Source organism: Paroedura picta, chromosome 12 (assembly GCF_049243985.1).
Source record: "Paroedura picta isolate Pp20150507F chromosome 12, Ppicta_v3.0, whole genome shotgun sequence".
Taxonomy (NCBI): Eukaryota; Metazoa; Chordata; class Lepidosauria; order Squamata; family Gekkonidae; genus Paroedura; species Paroedura picta.
Genome location: NC_135380.1, coordinates 35,096,325 through 35,115,407, shown reverse-complemented (window position 1 = coordinate 35,115,407; position 19,083 = coordinate 35,096,325). Strand labels below are relative to the sequence as shown.

Genomic DNA, 19,083 nt, shown 5'->3' with positions numbered 1-19,083 from the left:
GGAATTGGCTGCCTAAGGAGATGGTGAGCCCACCCTCACTGGCTGTCTTTAAGCAGCAGCTAGACTGACATATATCATGGCTGCTTTAGACTGATCCTGCATTGAGCAGCAGGTTGGACTAGATGGTCTCTATGGCCCCTTCCAACTCTTATGTTTCTATGATCCCAGGTGGGCCAAGAACTGTAACTGGCCCATGAATTTTGAGTCAAAGTAACTCAGATTGTGATAGGACAAAACCTCAGCTATGATATGCCCGTTTGCAAACAGACAATATTGTAGGGAATGCTAAAGTTAAGGCCTGAGTGACTGTAAAGAGTGCCATCTAATGCAGCCTTTCATTATGTTCGATAGTTAAGCTAGCATTTATTTTCGAAACCTGCTTGTTTTTGCCTATTACAAATTGATATCCTATAACTGGTTCCAATAAACATTACTTTCTTTTTTTTCAGAAGTCTGTTCTTTATGCACACTTGTCCTGAGAACCCATGAGGTCCATGCTGGGACTCCTTGACATCGATATTGACCTCCAGTTGAACCAAAAATGTCGCTAGCCTTATTATGTGATGAGACTTGACTGTGACCAGGGAAATCACAGGGCCTCTCTTCACTCAGCTGTGACATTCATTAGGAGGCCTTAAGCCAACAGGCCATGCTCTCTCATTCAATAACGACTCACACAGGAACACGTTAGCACATGAACGCACATCATGAACACACATCACTCTGCCTGATCCAGAATGAGACCACTGGCCCATCACTGTCAGCATTGTCTACTCATACTGGCTGTGACTCTCCAGGGTTATACATCACCGACTGCCAGAAACTGAAACTGAACCTGAGGCCTTCTGCATGTCAAGTGGACAGAGTTCTTCCCTTGCCCGTTCTGTCTTCAAAACAAGCCTGTACTGTAGGTCAGGCTGACTAGCCCAACGCCATTCACCAAGTTTCCACAGCAGAGTGGGAATTTGAATCCAGACCACTGTAGTCCTAAAATGAAGAGGCACAGAACTTTTTCTTTTAAAGCAGAGGTAGAAAAACAGATTGCTGTATGTAATTTACAATAGATTCCACAGAGAACTTTGGGGATTTTTTAAAAATATCAAATGCTCTATGGAATAAACTAGTATTCACAGGTTTTGGACTGCCTTCTCTTCTCGGGTCTTAGAAGGATCTTCTGGAACATGAAATTCCACAAGGAAAAAAGCCCCCATTTCTGGAGAGGGCCCAGGAGCGTTTTTCCGGGCTCTGCACAAATGTCTACCACAGGCCTCGCTACAACCATGCTCTTCCCCCGTTCCTGCAATCTCATGGTTTTGTGAAAGAAAAACAATTCTATTTCTGAAGTTACGTCAAGCTTAGAAGATTCACTCGGCAATCCCAGAAGACAGCCTTTTGAAAAGGGACAAACCCATTCCTGGACCATCCGCAAAGCCTGGACTACTCTGCCCGGTCAGCCATTAAGATTTGCCTCCCAGGCATGAGATCTCAACAATGGGGAATCAAAGCAGAGCGTGTAATCGCACACCGCAATCTGCTGACCACTTCCCACTTTTGTCCCTCTCTCCTAAGCTCTTTACTCCCTGTATGGAAGACCAGCAAACCCACTGGGAGAGATCAGAGTCAGATACAATAAGGGCATCCCTGGGAGGGACACTGAAACTCCTCAGCATGCAGTGCAGATTTGCAGGGTTAAAACATTTTTAAAAACTGATTAATCCGATGGGACATTAAAAGCCACAAAAGGCTGACTATCAGCCATGGATTTCCTGCTCCTGCCCACCACTTAAGGAAGTGGATTCCCTTGGTCACCAGCATTCTCTCATTAGCTTATTGGTGATGCTGTCTAGAGCGAATCTGTGGCTCTCCAGATAACCATGAACTACAGTTACCATGAGCCCCAGCCTGTATGGTCAGGGGCTCAGGGTACTGTAGTCTATAGGTATCTGGAGAGCCACAGTTTGGCTGCCCCTGCTCTACGGCATCGGTGAGATAATGACCCTTCCCCACCTCCCACACCTGGAGAAAGCAGAGATGGAGCCTGGGCATCTTGCATGCAAAAGGCCCGCTCAATCTTTGAGTCACAGCCTGTTCCCGAGGTCAAGGCAAGGTAAGCCTCAGATTCCATCTCATCACCTGTCTGCTATGGACTCAGAGCTGATTCATATATGCACATTCCCTGTTCATTGACTATCACACCAAGCAGCATCAAACATGTGTGAATGATTCACCATCGTACATTAAGTGCCACTGACAAAGTCATGCAAAACCAACAGTATCTCATGAGTAATCAAGCAATGGGCATTTCTACATATGTACATATTCAGAAAAAGCACCTAGATACAACACCCCGGTCCTTCCTTCAAGAATAGATAATTGAGGAGGCAGGTGGGGGAGCCGGCTTGAATTGTTTTTTTATGAAAAATCCTCCACTCACAGAAAACTAGCATTTCAAAAGGCAGGCTTTCAGATCCCATCGACTTCCCTGTCATGCTAGATTTCTACATGAAGAGGGGAGTACACTCCAACCTGCTGCTTCTCCCCACAGCTCTATTCCAAGTGTTATTCTGAACACACAGGTATAGAAGCTTCTTAAACAGTTTTGGACATGTCACTATCATATTTTCCATTCCCTGCCTGTAATGGGAATATTAATCTACTGCACAGTAGTGTTGGGAAAAGAAACTATAAAGCCTGTTTTAAAAACCCTTTGTTGTTTTAAGAGTGTGAAATTTCAGGGAGAAGTTAAAAGGCAGTAAAGATGAGTCAGAAATCCCACATCAACACCTCAAATTTTAGTACTGAAAAGATGCTTTAACAATCTGTTTTCTCCCATGAAATATGTTGATTTCTGCATTTATTTTTTAGCCCGGCCCTCCTCCAAGAAATTCACATCAGAGTATATGGTTTACCTCCCATATTTACAGTCAAAGCTACCACGTGAGACAGGTTAGGCAGGTACAGAGAGAGAAAAGACTTGTTTTTATACCCTGCTTTTCACATATCCAAAGGAGTCTCAAAGTAGCTTACAATCACCTTCCCTTCCCCTCTCCTCAACAGACACCCTGTGAGGTGGGTGAGGCTGAGAGAACCGCTTTAACAGGACTGTGACTAGCCTAAGGTCACCCAGCAGACTGCATGTGGAGGAGTGGGGAATCAAGACCAACTCTCCAGATTAGAAGCTGCCACTCTTAACCATGACACCGAGAAAGAGAAATCAGGCTGAATCCAAGTGAGTTTCACAACTGAGCAGAGATCTGAATCCCAGTCTCCCTGGTTTTAGGATCACACCCGACCCACCATGCACAGTGCCTCTCTCCTGAGAACTCCGGTGCTCTAACACAGGGGTAGTCAACCTGTGGTCCTCCAGATGTTCGTGGACTACAATTCCCATGAGCAAACGCTGGCAGGGGCTCATGGGAATTGTAGTCCATGAACATCCATGAACATCTGGAGGGCCACAGGTTGACTACCCCTGCTCTAACCCCTTCTTTTGGGGAGAATGGGAGAAGACCTCTCTCATGGAAATAAAGCATCAGGTACAATAAATCACCTACTGACAGCTTCTCCATAGCTTTTACACAAGACACACACCGGCATTAGGTGAAGGTTTTTCAGAGACCAGCACCAGTTCGGACACACAGCACAAGAAGTCATTCTGGAGCTCCTCTCCAAAACACCACCATCTAATCAACTCCATCAAGGACAGACCCCTGCAAGTTGACCTGGCGTCACGGCACTGAAGAAGAAGAATTGGTTCTTATATGACGCTTTTCTCCACCTGAAGGAGTCTCAAGGCAGCTTACAATCTCCTTCCCTTTCCTCTCCCTGCAACAGACACCCTGTGAGGTGGGTGAGGCTGAGAGAGCGCTGATATCACTGCTCAGTCAGAACAGTTTTATCAGTGCCGTGGCGAGCCCAAGGTCACCCAGCTGGCTGCATGTGGGGGAGCAGGGAATCAAACCCGGCTCGCCAGATTAGAAGTCCGCACTCCTAACCACTACACCAAGCTGGCTCCCTTAACTTTTGGCAAATCACTCACAGCCTGGTCTACCTCACAGGGTTCTGGCAAGGCTGGAATGCCAGGCTGAGATCCTTGGAAGGAGGCTAATAAGGGCACCTCGCCACTAGAGAGGCCTCCCTTTTGCCTGCCGTAGGGATTCACGGCCCTGTCTTTCTCACAGCTCTATTTACTATTCACGGCTTCAACGCTAAAGAAAGAGAACAGCGAGCAGGTTTAGAAAACACACATCCGCAAGCTCCGGCTGCTGCACACAGCGTGGGTCTCCCACCGGAGGAAAGACCAGGCAGTTCCAAGAGCTGCTGACTTGATAAGGGTCCCTCCCTGGTGCCCAGTTGCTGCCCAAGGCCATCCTTTGCCTGGGAGAGGACGAGGAGGAGGGCTTGTGTGGGTGGGTGTGTGGGGGAGGGCTGTGTCTTGGCTCCCAGCCTCAGCCAGCATCAAACTTTATTAAGCGTCAATAGTTCCTCTTACTGCCTATTACAGGGGTAGTCAAACTGCGGCCCTCCAGATGTCCATGGACTACAATTCCCAGAAGCCCCTGCCAGCGACATCTGGAGGGCCGCAGTTTGACTACCCCTGGCCTATTACTTGGGGAACCTCATCCGTTCCAAACACACCCAGGTGGAGCTTCGAAGACACCCATATGCAACTATCAGAGCAGCAGACTGGTACATTAGAGCAGTGGTCCCCAACCTTTTTATCACCGGGGACCACTCAACGCTGGGGACCACTCACTGGGGACCACTCAGCGCCTTTTACTGAGGCCCGGTGGGGGGGGGTAGTTTACTCCTCTACTCTCAACCACTGCCCTAGCGCTCTCTGATCGCTATGGTAATGTTTAAACATCCCTTCAAAATAAGATACAGACACGGCACAACAATGAAGTGTGTTGTAAAGGGCTGGGGGGGATGAAGTAAAGGGCTGGGGGGGGGGAGAAGGCGTCCTTCGGGGCCCACCTCCAATTAGTCAAAGGACCACATGTGGTCCACGGCCCACAGGTTGGGGATCACTACATTAGAGTGCTGTTTCTCCCCAGCCTTTTTCCTTTTAACATCAGATTCATGCTCCATCCCCTCCAATCCCTCCTGTGCCAGTGCGACGGAGTTGTTCAGAGCAGTAGCCTGCGGAGAACAGGGTTTGAGTCCCCACTCACTCCTCCATGGGCAGCCAGCTCAGTGACTAGTCACAGTTCTCACAAGAGCTCTCAGTCCCACCGAACACCCAGGGTGTCTGTTGTGGGGCAAGGAAGGGAAGGCGAGTGTAAGCCACTTTACACTCCTTCGGGGACTAAAAAGTGGGACACAAAAACCCAGCTCTTCTTGTGTACAGCAGAACTCTGGAAAAGGGGGAGGAGTGTATCAGGTACTAGGAAGCTTACACACATGCAATCCCAGCTGACTGCTGGAACAGAAAGCCTAAGGCCCTTCTCCTCATACTTAAACCAGTTTGGACCTGGAGCTTCTAGGCAGGGATCCCTGGGGATTACACTTTGTGAAAGGGAGTCTCCATCACAGAACTACTGGAAAGGCACGGCAGCTAACACTGGATCAAGACAGAAATCCACGTGGTTTGTGTTTCCAGTCTGCACTACACACCAATACTGGGCTTAGGGTCAGTTTTTTGCAGCTTTTTTCCTGTAAAGTCTGAGGAATGGTACCTCAGTGGGAGTACACATAACCCAGAGAGATCCATTTTAGACGCCATGCCTTCTAACTTGCAACGTACCATTTCAGCCAGCGTCCCTCTCTGGCAGCACCAAACACATGCCTGGACTAATGCAGGAGGCCAAGTCACCAGTACTGCAGGGGCCCCCAACCAAACGGCCACTTTTGCCATGGTCCTAATTATTTGGGATTTCCCCCTGCACAGCATTTGTCTGACTCTGAATTTCCTGTCCACTGTCCTGTCCACTGTCCTGAAGCCACTGTCCCAGTTATCATGAAGCAACAGCGGCCTCCCCCCCCTCCCACACACACACGTTTTTGAAGTCGATAATCCAAGCAACAAGAGGATCTGATTGCTTCTGGAGCTGTAGAACACAGATGCTCCAAGGAAGGGCTCTTAGGTGCACCACAAGCCAGGTAAGAAGAACAAGGCCTACCTGGAGGAAGTGCCCTTCCTTGATCAATACTGCAGTCCAAAAAGCCGCAGGGGGGAGATTGCCTATTCAGAAAGCAAGAGGGGAAGGAACTGCCAAGGCTCTGGGGACAGTCTTCTTGCTTGTCTGGCAAAGGCGGGGGCTGCCTGATATTTCTTCAGCCTGGTAATTGTGGGGAGGTGGAATAACATCGCAGACAAGAGCTTGGCCAGGGAGGACTTGTCCTCTTAACTCATTGGCATTTTACAGCACTGTTGGAGCTCAGTTTTAAAGAACAGCCAAATCAGAGAAGCTCAAAGCAAGAGGGTGAGTGTCAAGATTAGGGGAAGTGGTTTAGAGGCTGAAGAGGACTCCTAACAGCAAACCCCTCCCAGCACTTGCAAATCAGCTCCGAACCAATAAGCCCTGCAGCCTAACCCATCCGCCCCTCCCACAAAGAGCCCTCCACCCAAACAAACCCAGAACTGCCAAATCAGCAGATCCAGGAGCAAAAAACGACGACAAAGCATCTGCTACTATCATATTATTTATGGCCCTTCTGTCAACCAAGGAGGAGAAGGGAGGGACGGATCTCTCGAAATGCAGGATCCTTCTGCCTGAGCTCATCCTCTCACAGCACTCCCCCCCCCCCAATGCCACATGCGCTCAACAGTAGCTGGGTAAGAACAGGGTGGGGAGTGAAATACCTTGAGACTGTTCGCAAGACTGTTAATTTTCCCCATTCCTGGGGAAGATACCTTAGGGCTACAGAACATACAACTCTAGAAACTCTGTGCCTGTAGCTCCAAAGGTGGAACAGACGCACCCCACAGCAGCTGAAGAGGCAACCTTGGTTTGGCTAATGCCGAGAAAGGGGGTATTCAGTCTTTTCTCCTCCTGACCATTTTTCCAGATGAATCTCTCACACATTATGGCAGCTTTAAGTCCAACAGAAAAGCCATGCCTTTCCCCGCTTTGGTAGTAGGAGTGGAAAGTGGCAGAGCAATTGTAGACAGCCAGGGTGGTGTAGTGGCTAAGAGCAGTCGCTTCTAATTCGCAAGCCGGGTTTGATTCCCCCCTCCTCCTCCACATGCAGCCAGCTGGGTGACCTTGGGCTCGCCACGGCACTGATAAAACTGTTCTGACCGAGCAGTGATATCAGGGCTCTCCCAGCCTCACCTACCTCACAGAGTGCCTGTTGTGGAGAGAGGAAGGGAAGGCAATTGTAAGCTGCTTTGAGACTCCTTTGGGCAGTGAAAAGCAGGGTATAAAAACCAACTCTTCTTCATCTTCTTGGTAGTCCCTTGTCCATATGCTTAGGGAGTACCCTGCATAGCCTCCGTGAGATTGGGCTAGCCTGGGCCATCCCTCTTACTGGGGCTCAAGGTGTATGCTGTGTGTGTGTGGGGGGGGGAAGGGGTTTTTTGACTGGTAAGGCTGCAGGAGGGAGACAAAAGCAGTCAACTTCCCCTGCCCTCCAAATTAGACCCATATCTGGGGAGTCTTAATCACAGACTCTTAACTTCGTATGTAGCAAAGCCCAATCAGTAACTTCACCCTACACACACAAACAAACACAGGTGCTTCTGACAACTTAGATCACGATTTTTGTGGGTGATACCCAGGCAAAGGTTTGAACTTTTCCGCCAAAGGAATCAGCCTCAAGTGATGAGGAGGGGGAAGGGAACCAGACTCCAAGAGCCCTGGAACCAGAAACACCCCCCCAGTTTTTAGTTCTCCTTCTTGGAGGCAGCTGCTTTGCCAGCAGAAGAAGGCACACGCCAGTTAACAAACACTCAGCAGGGTATTTTAAAACAACCATGTTGCAGGCTGCGCTTACAGGGCTCACAGCCACCCACCTACTTCCAGCTGGCGAGTCCAGAATTAGCGTTGTCGTGTTCAATAGCTCAGCCACATCTCTTCTGCTGGAGGCCATCCACAAGCAAGTCACTGGTTGGAAATTCACCTTTGCCTTCAATTCCCTTGGTGGCTTTAGGCAGGGAAATCTCCCCCACCACCACCACCAAGCACAACCAACCATTAGATTTATTTATTTATTTATTTATTTATTTATTTATTTATTTATTTATTTATTTATTTATTGGATTTATATCCCACCACTTCTGAGGCTCGTAGTGGGTCACAATCAGTAAAATCCTATTAAAAACCCTAATACAATAAAACCCATTTTAAAACCAGCTATTCCCAACCTAGCCCATACCACAGTGGCAACTACCATAAAACTCAAGAGGGAATAACAACCACCAGCAGATGACCTTGGAGGGGGGTCTGATCTATCACCGAGGTGCTGGCCTCAACCATAAACCTGGCTCCGTTTTGCAGGCCCTGTGGAAAGCTGGTAAATCTCGCAGGGCCCGCAGCTCTTCCTGGAGCTCATTCCACCAGGTAGGGGCCAGGACCAAAAAGGCCCTGGCCCTAGTCAAGGGCAGTCACGATTCCCAGGGGCCGGGTACGACCATCAGATTTGTACCCACAGAGCGCAAGGCCCTGCGGGGGGCATAGGGCACCAGGCGGTCCCTCAAGTATGTGGGTCCCAGACCGCGGAGGGCCTTAAAGGTTAAAACCAAAACCTTGAATCTGATCTGGGCAGCAATCAGTAGCCAATGCAGCTGCCTTTGAGATGAACACAGGCCTTCTTTGCACAACTGTTGCTGTAATCTTAAAATGCTTCATGGGCATTCTTGGGAACATCCTTTAATTAGCCAGTTCTGCATCATTCCAAAGAACTGGAGGGACATTCCTTAAGTCTTCCAAGGTTTTGCCCCCAGAGAGGTGTTTCACCAGTAGGGTTGCCAACCTCCAGGTGAAATCTGGAGATCTCCAGGCGATGGAGACCAGTTCGCCTGAAGAAAATGGCTCCTTTGGAAGGTGGTCTTCTGGCATTGCACCCCACCGAAGTGCCTGCCCTCCCCAAACCCCACCCTCAAAATCCCCAGGTATTTATCAAGCAAGGGCTAGCCACTCTTATCCACCAGCCTGTCCCTCCCAACATCTTTATTTATTATATTTATAAACCGCCCTCCCTTCCGTCTCAGGGCGGTTTACATTACAGCTCTCATATGATACAGTACAACAAACATTTAAGGCCAATAAAGGTACTCTGAATCTGAATCTACAATAAACATTTAGTATAGAACTTACACAACAGTAAAAAGCTTTTGTCCAACAGTGTAATAAACAATATTCAATAACAACAGTAACAAACCGTGTGACCCAATAACAAACAGCAGTTTGATCTGTCTGCACTGTGGTCTGTTTTCAGCTAGTGCGGTTCAGGGGGGCTTCTGGTTTGTGGCTAGTGGCTTGTTCATTTGTCCAGGGGTAGTCAAACTGCGGCCCTCCAGATGTCCATGGACTACAATTCCCAGGAGCCCCTGCCAGCGAATGCTGGCAAGGGCTCCTGGGAATTGTAGTCCATGGACATCTGGAGGGCCGCAGTTTGACTACCCCTAGAGCTCCTTTTTGCTGGCCCTGTGGAATTGTTTTAGCTCTGGAGGGCCCTGATGTTCTCTGGGAGCTCATTCCACCAGCTGGGGGCCAAGACTGAGAAAGCCCTGGCTGTAGTCGTTGACAGACGAGCTTCCCCGGGGCCAGGGATCACCAGTTTATTGGTGTTAGAAGAGCATCAAGCTCTTGGGGGGGGGGGGGCATAGGTGGAGAGGCCGAAGCAAGCTCCAACTTCAAGGGCCTAAAATGCTCTCAGAATTTGAAAACAGGGGGAGGGGGCAACTTACTTCTCTCAGCCACACTCACTTCCTTTTGCCCCCCAAATCAATTTCCACATCAGTTTTAACAGATACAAAACATACCCCGGTCAAACACAGTTTGCAGTCCCAGCAAGAAGTTGTGGCTGAGATTGAAACAAGCAACATTTCTCAGAAATGCCAAGGAGCTGGTTTCAGGACATAATGTTTCAGTCTGCTGTTTCACAGCTGACTGATTATTTGTTCAGAAATCCTAGCCGAGCGTAACATCAGACTTCTCTGTTCTGGGGGCAAGTCTGAGCCCAGCTTGGGCCATATTATTCAGTAACAATGGGCCCCAAGCATGGCTTAAATTCCAGAAAGGATTCACAGTCTCTCCCCCCCCCCCCCCATATTCTATCTTCACAAGAAACCTGCAAGGTAGATCAGGCTGAAAGAGCAAAACTGACCTGAGGTTACCCAGTAAGGATTTGAACCCAGGTCTATCCCATCTTAATCCCATCTTAATACACCACTCTGGATTGTTCTATTCATCTATGTTGACAGTCAAATGGAAAAGGATGTAGGATGCTGTTGTGGCAGGGACAACAAGTTGCAATCCAAAAAGGTCATGGGTTCAAATCTTAATCCTACCACCAACTTGCTAGACAGCATTCTGCAGCAAGGTGAAATAATGCTGGTCTCCCTTCTTGCTATGGCAAGAAGGACTAGGATGATGTAAGAGCCCAGGGGCACCTTTAAGACCATCTTCAGATACAGTGAAACAGGATTTCCTCCATCATTACATACTAGAGGGTGGGCAGTCAATTAACATACAGCATAATGAAGATGCTTAGCAGATTTCAGGACTGAACAGAAATAAGCTGAGTTTGTTACGGTTACCATTTGTTTGGGTTAATTAGAGAGGGGGGGACATAACGAAGGAAATAAATATATCAAGTTTGGAGATTAATGGGCAGATGTATTCTTAAAGGTGGAATGCCAAAAGAGATTAATTGAGACCCCCACCATTACACTCCCTCCCTCTCCTCCCAAGCATGGAGGCATCTTTACAGCAAGACAGGCCCCAAGGAGACAACAACAGAACACAACAAGCAGCCACCTACAGCGCTCACTTCAAAAACAGTTCAACTTGCAACCTCTACTGCAGTGGTTCTCAACCTTCCTAATGCTGTGACCCTCATGTTGTGGTGACCCCCAACCATAACATTTTGCAAGGGTTCTTTCACAGAAATTAAACTGAAGCTGACCAATGGCGTGAAGATCCATTGTTCATGATTGTATATAAACTGGGGTTTTTTCCCCCTGGGGTTTCTCAGTTCAGTTCTGCCTCTTGTCCCACCATGCTGATCACGCTCTTTTCTGCTGCTCCAGACAAACGCTCTATCTCGATCTACCCTGCAAGGCTGCTGTGTAGATGGCGCCCCCCCCCCCCGGCCAAGCTGCTCACCCTGCCGCGACCCCTGTGAACGGGTCATTTGACCTCCAAAGGGGTCCCAAACCCCAGGTTGAGAACCACTGCTCTACTGGATAATGACAGTTCTGTTTCACAAGTACTGGGGGGCAAAGCTTTTCTTGCACACACACAGACCCACCATCGTACAACGTCTAGGTACCAGAGCTTACCCAGATGCCAACTTTGCTGCCACGAACATCCGGGCCACACAATCACTGGGCCTGAAAATATCAACTTCACCAGCTCAGTCTTATTCACATGCTCATCTTCTAACACTGTATATGCCATTAAATGCCAACAATACCCTGCCATTCACTACACAGGGCAAACAGGTCAAGAATAAAGGGACACAAATCTGACATGAAGAACCACAAGACAGAAAAACCTGTTGGAAAACACTTCAGCCTTCCAGGACATTCAACGTGTGACCCCAAAGTAGCAAAGGAACTTCAACAGACTGGAAAGGGGAATTGCTAAATTGCAAGTTATGACAATAGCCCAAACAATGGAAGGTCCAGGACCCAAAAGGGATGTTGGTTTCTTATCACACTATATGGGCAAATTTTATTCAGTCTTTACATCTGCATTTCTAACAATCCCCGAGAAGGGCCATATGGCCTCTTTCTTTCTTATTTGGGACAACAGATTTTAATAGATCGAAAGTGGCCAAAGTGTGGCTCTTCAGATGTCCACAGACTATAATTACCACGAGCCCCTGCCAGCCTGGCCGGTTGGAATAAATTGTAACGTAACGCAATAAACAGTAGAGTGTAATGTAATTTGGCATGGGAGATCGGAACGTATTTCTCTAGTCCGAAGACAGGGGATGTAACTCTGTGCTGCTGGTCATCAAGGCTCACACACCAAAGTAGATTCTTGCCTTCCAGAAAGGACACACCATTGCCAAATTCACACAAAATTCCTACAAGGAGGCATGTCAGGGTGCCAACCATACCTTCCCCAAGCACCACATGGTATTCCCAGGTACACAATTGTACAGATATTCAGTAGTTCAGATCAGAAGCTGTCTGCGTAAGCTCAGAGGTGCTCTTCTACTTTGCATGGACCTGGGCCAAAGCTTCAGTACTGAAAGTAGCTTCCAAATGCAAGCCTAGAAGAAAACTATCAGGCGCCCCTTCTTGGGGGAATGCTCAACTCAAAGACAAGTAACAGAGGGCCCCATCCACCGGGATAACCTGGTCCAAAGACTAGTTTAAGCCCTACCCCAGTATGGCCCTGGGAGGCTGCACCTTCCGGATGAAAGACGCTTGTCGGAACAGATAAGTACATGGGATGGAGGCAGGGAAGAGGAAACAATCCTGCCTACAAGCGCAGCCACAGATCAGCAGGCAAAGACCAGTTGGCGGTCCAGGAGAGTGAAGAGAAGAACCTGTCTAACACCCCAGGCCAGAATCTGAACGAGTCTAAGACGACAACACACCTCTGAGCATGGGCCAAGGGTGCTGCCCCTACCTTCACAGAGCCCCAGTCAACCTAGCTCCCTGGAAGCCCTGGAGAGGCAAGCCTCTTCTTGGGCCGTCAAGGGGCTGCGCTGGAAAGAAGGGACTCTGCCTCCTCGCCCAAGCCTTCCTGCTGAAGCCCACGGAGGCGACGGCGCCTCTGAGCACGAGCAAAGGGCACTGCCCCCCTCTCGCCCAACCCGCTTAGCGAAACGAGGAAGGAGCAGACAGAGGGCGTGGTTGCCCGACCGGTGTGACCCCCCCCCTTCCCCAAGCAGCGAGACGGGGAAGACAGGTGGGAAGGGGAAGGAAGGGGAAGGGGAAGGAGGAAGGGGCCCTACCGCCGCCCTGGGGTCGCCTTGCCCGGGCTTACCGCGGTACTGGAGAGATCCACTCAAGCGGATGGTGACAGTGCCCGTCAAGGGCTCCCCGGGACTGTAGACGACGCGGCTGTCGCCCAAGCGGATCTCGAACAGCTGCACCTTCCCCATCGCCTCGCCAGGCCGGGCTGCGAGCGCCGGGAAGGAAGGAAGGAAGGCAGGAGCCGGCGAGGGAGAAGGAGGGAGGCCTCTCGCGGCGCGGCGAGTCTTGCTGCGGGCGCCGCTCTGGACTGCTGATTGGGACGCGCCGGCTGCGCTTTTACGCAGCGCTCCGGCTCTCTCCGCCTTCGCGGGCCAACTGCGGAAGGCGCCGCTCGGCTCCTCGCTCGCTCTCGCTCTCTCTCTCTACCTGCCTGCCTGCTCGGAGGGTGACGGGCTGGCCGGGCAATGTCCGGCCCCTTAAAGGGCCAACCCCCTTTCCTCCGCCCATTAGGCCGTGGCGAGAAGTTCGCGGACCGCCGGGCGAGGAGGGACAGTCACGCGTGGGGAATTGGCAGGAGGCGAGAAAGTCATGTTTCACCCGGCGACGCGGGATTAACGGAGGAGATTCAGAGTCACAAGGGGTGCCGGCGGGCCGTCGCTGGTTTGGAGCGCCCCACAAGGGGATTGCAGGGATATAAATGGAACCTCCAGCTTCCGAGGCGCTGTACCTTAGATTAGAAGATCACTTGCTAAGGCAGGCTTTCTCAACCAAAGTTGAGTGAAGCCCTGCGGTTTCTTGACAGCCCTGGAAGGGTTTCCCGAATGCGTGGGAGTTAATTATTTAAGTCTTTTTATTTAAATTGTTAAACATTTCTTAGATTTCACTCTTTGCGGTGATGTTGACCCACCCATCCCTCCCAGAATGGCCAATGATGGTCCTGGAGGGGGTGGGTAGGGGAGAGGCGCCAGGTGGGCATGCTTCCCAGCCCTATTCTGGGTGACCATGCCCTTTCTGGGCTTTCTTGGAGCCTGAAGAATGTTTCAGGAGTTGTGAAAGGCTGTGCTAAGGTTTAATAGCAGATAAAAGGCAATGGATTTCAGGCTGGCCCTGGATTTCCCAGAAATAACACTCTGGGCTGTAGTTTAGATGTGTTTTAAAGGGCATTGTGTATGTGTGTGCAAGCATAGAGGGTAAATCTAGCAGTAGATCGTTAAATGGGTCCTGGATCTTCCACGTTCAGAGGCAGTATGTCTCTGAAAGCCAGTTGCTGGGTTGGAAAAGGGTACCGAGAGGGAGGAAGGATGTCTTCAGATCCTGTCTGTGGGCTTCTCAGATGCATCTGGTTGATCACAGTTGGAGACAGGATGCTGGTCTAGTTGGAATATAAACCCTTTAATATCCTCGTGTTATAATACCTTGCCACGTGGCGTGTGACGATGGCTGTTTATAAGCATAGGGTAGCTTTTTAAAAAGAACTAGACATTCATGAGACGTAGAGGTCTTGATAGCGAAGAACTGAACTTCCATTTTCAGAGGCAGTCTATCTCTAGGAGTGCCACTTTGGCATTCTTCAAGTGCTCCAAGTCGGGCCACTATTGGGGTAGTCAAACTGCGGCCCTCCAGAGGTCCATGGACTACAATTGCCATGAGCCCCTGCTGGCAGGGGCTCATGGGAATTGTAGTGCATGGATATCTGGAGGGCCGCAGTTTGACTACCCGTTAGATGTATCTGATGAGCAGACAGGGTTCATTGTTATGCAGCAGGCAGAAATTCAACAGATGGGACTTTTTTCCTGGTATGGATATACAGCAACAATGTTTGCTTCTTTTCTAACAGCTCCTCAAATCTAATTCCTCAGATTGCTATTCTGACCCTTCGTACATGGAGTTAACCAGCCACTCACCTGGGCAGGAGGGAGGGGGGTCTACAAATGCTTACACTCATTCATATTCCAGCAACACTTCAGCAGCTGTTGCTTATGTGCTTAGCAAAGGGCGCCACCCAGAGACCATTGCCTAATCCAACGCTTGCAAAATCACACCCACCTACCCCAAATTGCAGCTTTGCCCTGGTACAATGCAAGCATCCACTGCACCCGCAAGCCCTGACCTGGAGAGCCCAAGCTTGCCTAGTTCCATCAGCTCTCAGAAGCTGAACGGGGCCAACCCTGACTAGTATTTGGGTGGGAAACTCCCAAGGATTTGGATGGAGCTTCCTCCAAGGAACAATAGGGGTGATAACACAGAGGCAGCAAGTAGCAAACCACCTCTGACCGTCTCTCGCCCGGCTGCCGGGCAATCCTTGGATCTCCAACTGGCAGAAAGGCTGGCTCTGAATTTAGGCAGGTTGTAAGTGGGTGGGCAGAAGGGATTGTGTTGGTGCATGGCTCTTGTGGCTCTTTTTCGCATGCCCAGGGAAATGCTGATTGCCACTTTGGGATCAAGAGGTGAATTTCCTCCAGGCCAGACTGGCCAGAGATTCCGTGTGGCAGCGGCAGGCTACCAATCAATCAAATAAATTTATACTCAGGAGGCATCATCTGGGCATGGAACTGGAGTTTCCTGCATTCTGCAGGGGGTTAGACTAGATCAGTGGTTCTCAACCTGGGGGTCAGGACCCCTTTGGGGGTCGAATGACCCTTTCACAGGGGTTGCAGCGGGGCAAGCAGCTTGGCCGGGGGGGCCGCCATCCACACAACATCCTTGTGGGGTAGATCGAGATAGAACGTTTGTCTGTCTGGAGCAACGGAAAAGAGTGAGATCAGCATGGTGGGACAAGAGGCAAAACTGAACTGAGGAACCCCAGAAAAAAACCAATTTATATACAATCATGAACAATGGATCTTCACGCCATTGGTCAGTTTTGGTTCAATTTCTGTGAAAGAACCCTTGCATAATTTTACGGTTGGGGGTCACCACCACATGAGGAACTGTATTAAAGGGTCGTGGCATTAGGAAGGTTGGGAACCACTGGACTAGATGATCCTGGAGGTCCCTTCCAAATCTTTGATTCTGTGATCCTGGCTACACTACACATATATATGATAAATAATCTGCTAAGCACCCTTCCTGATTTTTTCCAGACTGCATTGCACTGGTCTTCATCATGCCTGTTCCAGCTTGCCCTTCCCTTTCACAAGTCTCCAAATAGTTTAGTTCCCCCCACCCCCACTCCCAGTCTACCATCCAGGCTCTAATCAAGCCCAGACTTGCTCAGCTTATCTCCTGCTGTATTGCACACCACACACTTGTGGAGTTGTAAGATATGAGATGCGCCAGGGAACATCAGGGAAGGATGTCAATACTGGAAGCTTTAAGTAATCCAGCCTTCAAACGTCAAAAGATCCCTGATGGGTCCAGGATCACGCTTTCCACAGCAGCTACACAACTGCCTACAAGAAATCCACAAGCAAGTTGCGGCAGAGACAGCTGTTCCCTCTTGCTCCCTCCTTGCTGCTGTCTCAGAACACGCTGCCTCTACTCCATGAGCAGGACCTCTCTGCCATGATTCTGTCTGAGTTTTCCCTTTCCACTTTCCCCAGGCTTTCTTTACACGAACAATTGTGCCAACAAAGCAATGGAAGTCACTTGGAGAGGTATCCTGCCGATGAATATGGAGGTTCTCTTTTTGGGAGGGCAGTGTTTAAGTCCAATGGCTCCTAAATCACAGCTATGGACAACTGAGAACAAACTGCAAAGTAGTCCAGTGTTGAAGAGGAATCTTGTGGGTGTTTAAGAGAGCAGCCGTCTCCGTTATTTCCCCCCCTAGACATAATGCCTGTCTGAGCTCAGACCACTGATTCATTTTCCAAGAACTGCCTGAGGGTTACTGGTAACAAAACAGTTTATCTGCATGAACCACAGTCTGTGCATTCTGCTAGCAGTAAGGCCTGAAAGCCGCTCTTTCATCCTTTAATTGCAGGAACAAGACAAAGCTAAAGATCCTGAAAGAACCACCACCAGTCCTCAGTATTAATTATATTTTTTATCGCTTCCTCCGGGAAGCTCAACGTGTTGTGTCTGTTTCCTCCTGTTTCATCATCATCACATCTGAAATACCTGCTCAGGATCACTGAGTGAGTCAAGAGGAGATCTGAACTCAGGTCTGCCCAATCCTAGTGTGGCATATTACCTGATATGGAGGGCTGGGTCTCCAAAGTCGAGCCTCTTGGGCTTGGCTGAAGAAGAAGCAGAAGCAGTGGAAGAGGAGGGGGAGCTTTTATTTATACCCCTCTTTTCACTACCTGAAGGAGTTCCAAAGCTGCTTACAAGCTTTTCCTTCCCCTCCCCACAGCAGACACCCCGTGAGGTAGGTTGGGCTGAGAGAGCTCTGAGAGAACTGTGACTGTCCCAAGGTCACCCAGCTGACTGCATGTGGAGGAGGAGCGGGAAATCAAGCCTGGTGCTCTAGTCTAGATTACAGTCCGCCACTCGTTAAGCACTACACCATGCCTGCTCTTACAAAGAGGGTAGCTCTATCAGTAGCTATTAGCTGGGGTAGCTAAATGGAACGGCTATGTTCAGAAGTTCACAGTGGGTGTGAACTTAAATGGACTCCGGGGAATGGCAGAGGACAGGAAGGCCTGGAGGATCATTGTCCGTGGGGTCGCGATGGGTCGGACACGACTTTGCACCTAACAACAACAACAATGTTCAGAAGGAGCGTACCAGAATGCAACAACAGAGATGGCTTTGGCCTCCATGGTCCACAACTAGCAGGCCACTGGACCAGCTGAGGAAATACTAGACTAGGTAGATTTTGGTCTGATGCAGCAAAGGAGTTCTTAAGTTCTGAAGCCTCACCAGTCAAAAATAAACAGGATTCTTGCTAAAACTGCTTCAAAGGTAACCAAGCTTCAGCAAAGGTAGAAAACAGGCCCTGCTGAGATTCTTTTCACAATTCATCCAGCCACATGACAGTTTGTGCCCATTCCACATCCATTTGAGTGCACTGAAGCTACTGTAAATTTCACCTTTGGAACATTAGTGGAGCACCGTCAAAACCTGGACATTATGTGAGGAACTAGATGTTTATAGACTATTCAAATCAGCACGGTGTAGCAGATAAGAGTGATGGCTTCTAATCTGGCGATCCAGGTTTGATTCCCCGCTCCTCCACATGCAGCCAGCTGGGTGACCTTGGGCTCGTCACAGCCCTGATAGTGCTGTTCTGACCAGGCAGTAATATCAAGACTCTCTCAGCCTCACCCACCTCACAGGGTGTCTGTTGCAGAAAGGGGATGAAAAGGCAATTGTAAACCGCTTTGAGATTCCTTTGAGCAATGAAAAGCAGGGTATAAAAAGCAACTCTTCTTTATATGTCCCGGTAGGGGATCACTGCATCTTCATGCTGGGCAGGGTTTCTCTCTCAGATTTCTGGAATCAAGGGGATCCTGCCAGGAAACTTTAAAAAACAAATAAATTAGCTGCGCCAACAGTGGCTGAGGAAGACTACTCTGAGGATGGGCAGGGCACTGCTCCTTTCTAGCGACCAACCACCATGAGGTTTGCACATTTGGGATTAGCCGTGAGGACTCCCAAGATGAAGGCTGTGACTTTGGCCTGACTGAAAAACACATTCTTGGGGAGGAAAAAAGCGCTGCTCTGTATGACTTTGTACCTGCACAGCTTCTCCTTTAAACTGGGCCACTGCCTAAGCAAAGCAACTAGCTGGGTTGCCAAATGTGTACAAAGCCCCATGGAGGAATGCTTTGGCTTCTGCTGATGTCATATTTACATCAGATCTTTCTGGCCCGGACGCCTGCAGTACCATTTTTATAACTGATTTCCACCCCCTTCCCTCAAGGTTTTACAATTCCAGGACTTACTTGTCATTTACAAAATGTCCTTTCTTAAGCTGGGAAGCTGCTTAAACGCTGGTTGGTTTTATGATTCTAGGAATCCCTTCTCGACAATAGCCCTGAAGCATGACAGGGCAGACTGAGCTATTTGCATGACAAACACAAAAGCAGGTGCATCAAAACTCCCTTGCCATCACTGCTCATCTTCGTGTCCCTAATCTTCTGCCTCCCAGGCTATTT

At 49.4% G+C, this 19,083-nt stretch overlaps 1 protein-coding gene across 3 annotated transcripts in view; it reads right to left on the bottom strand.

Moving 5' to 3' along the window:
* Positions 1-13,509, bottom strand: part of ARRDC1 (arrestin domain containing 1) — a 58,007-nt gene extending 44,498 nt beyond the window's left edge. For 2 of the 3 annotated variants that reach the window (XM_077305671.1, XM_077305672.1), the window contains exon 1: positions 13,113-13,509. In XM_077305671.1, the coding sequence (XP_077161786.1) occupies positions 13,113-13,230 (118 nt within the window). In that variant the 5' untranslated portion in view covers positions 13,231-13,509. The remainder of the gene's footprint in view (positions 1-13,112) is intronic. The other variant, XM_077305673.1, reaches the window with a different exon arrangement.
* Positions 13,510-19,083: the final 5,574 nt, after the last annotated feature.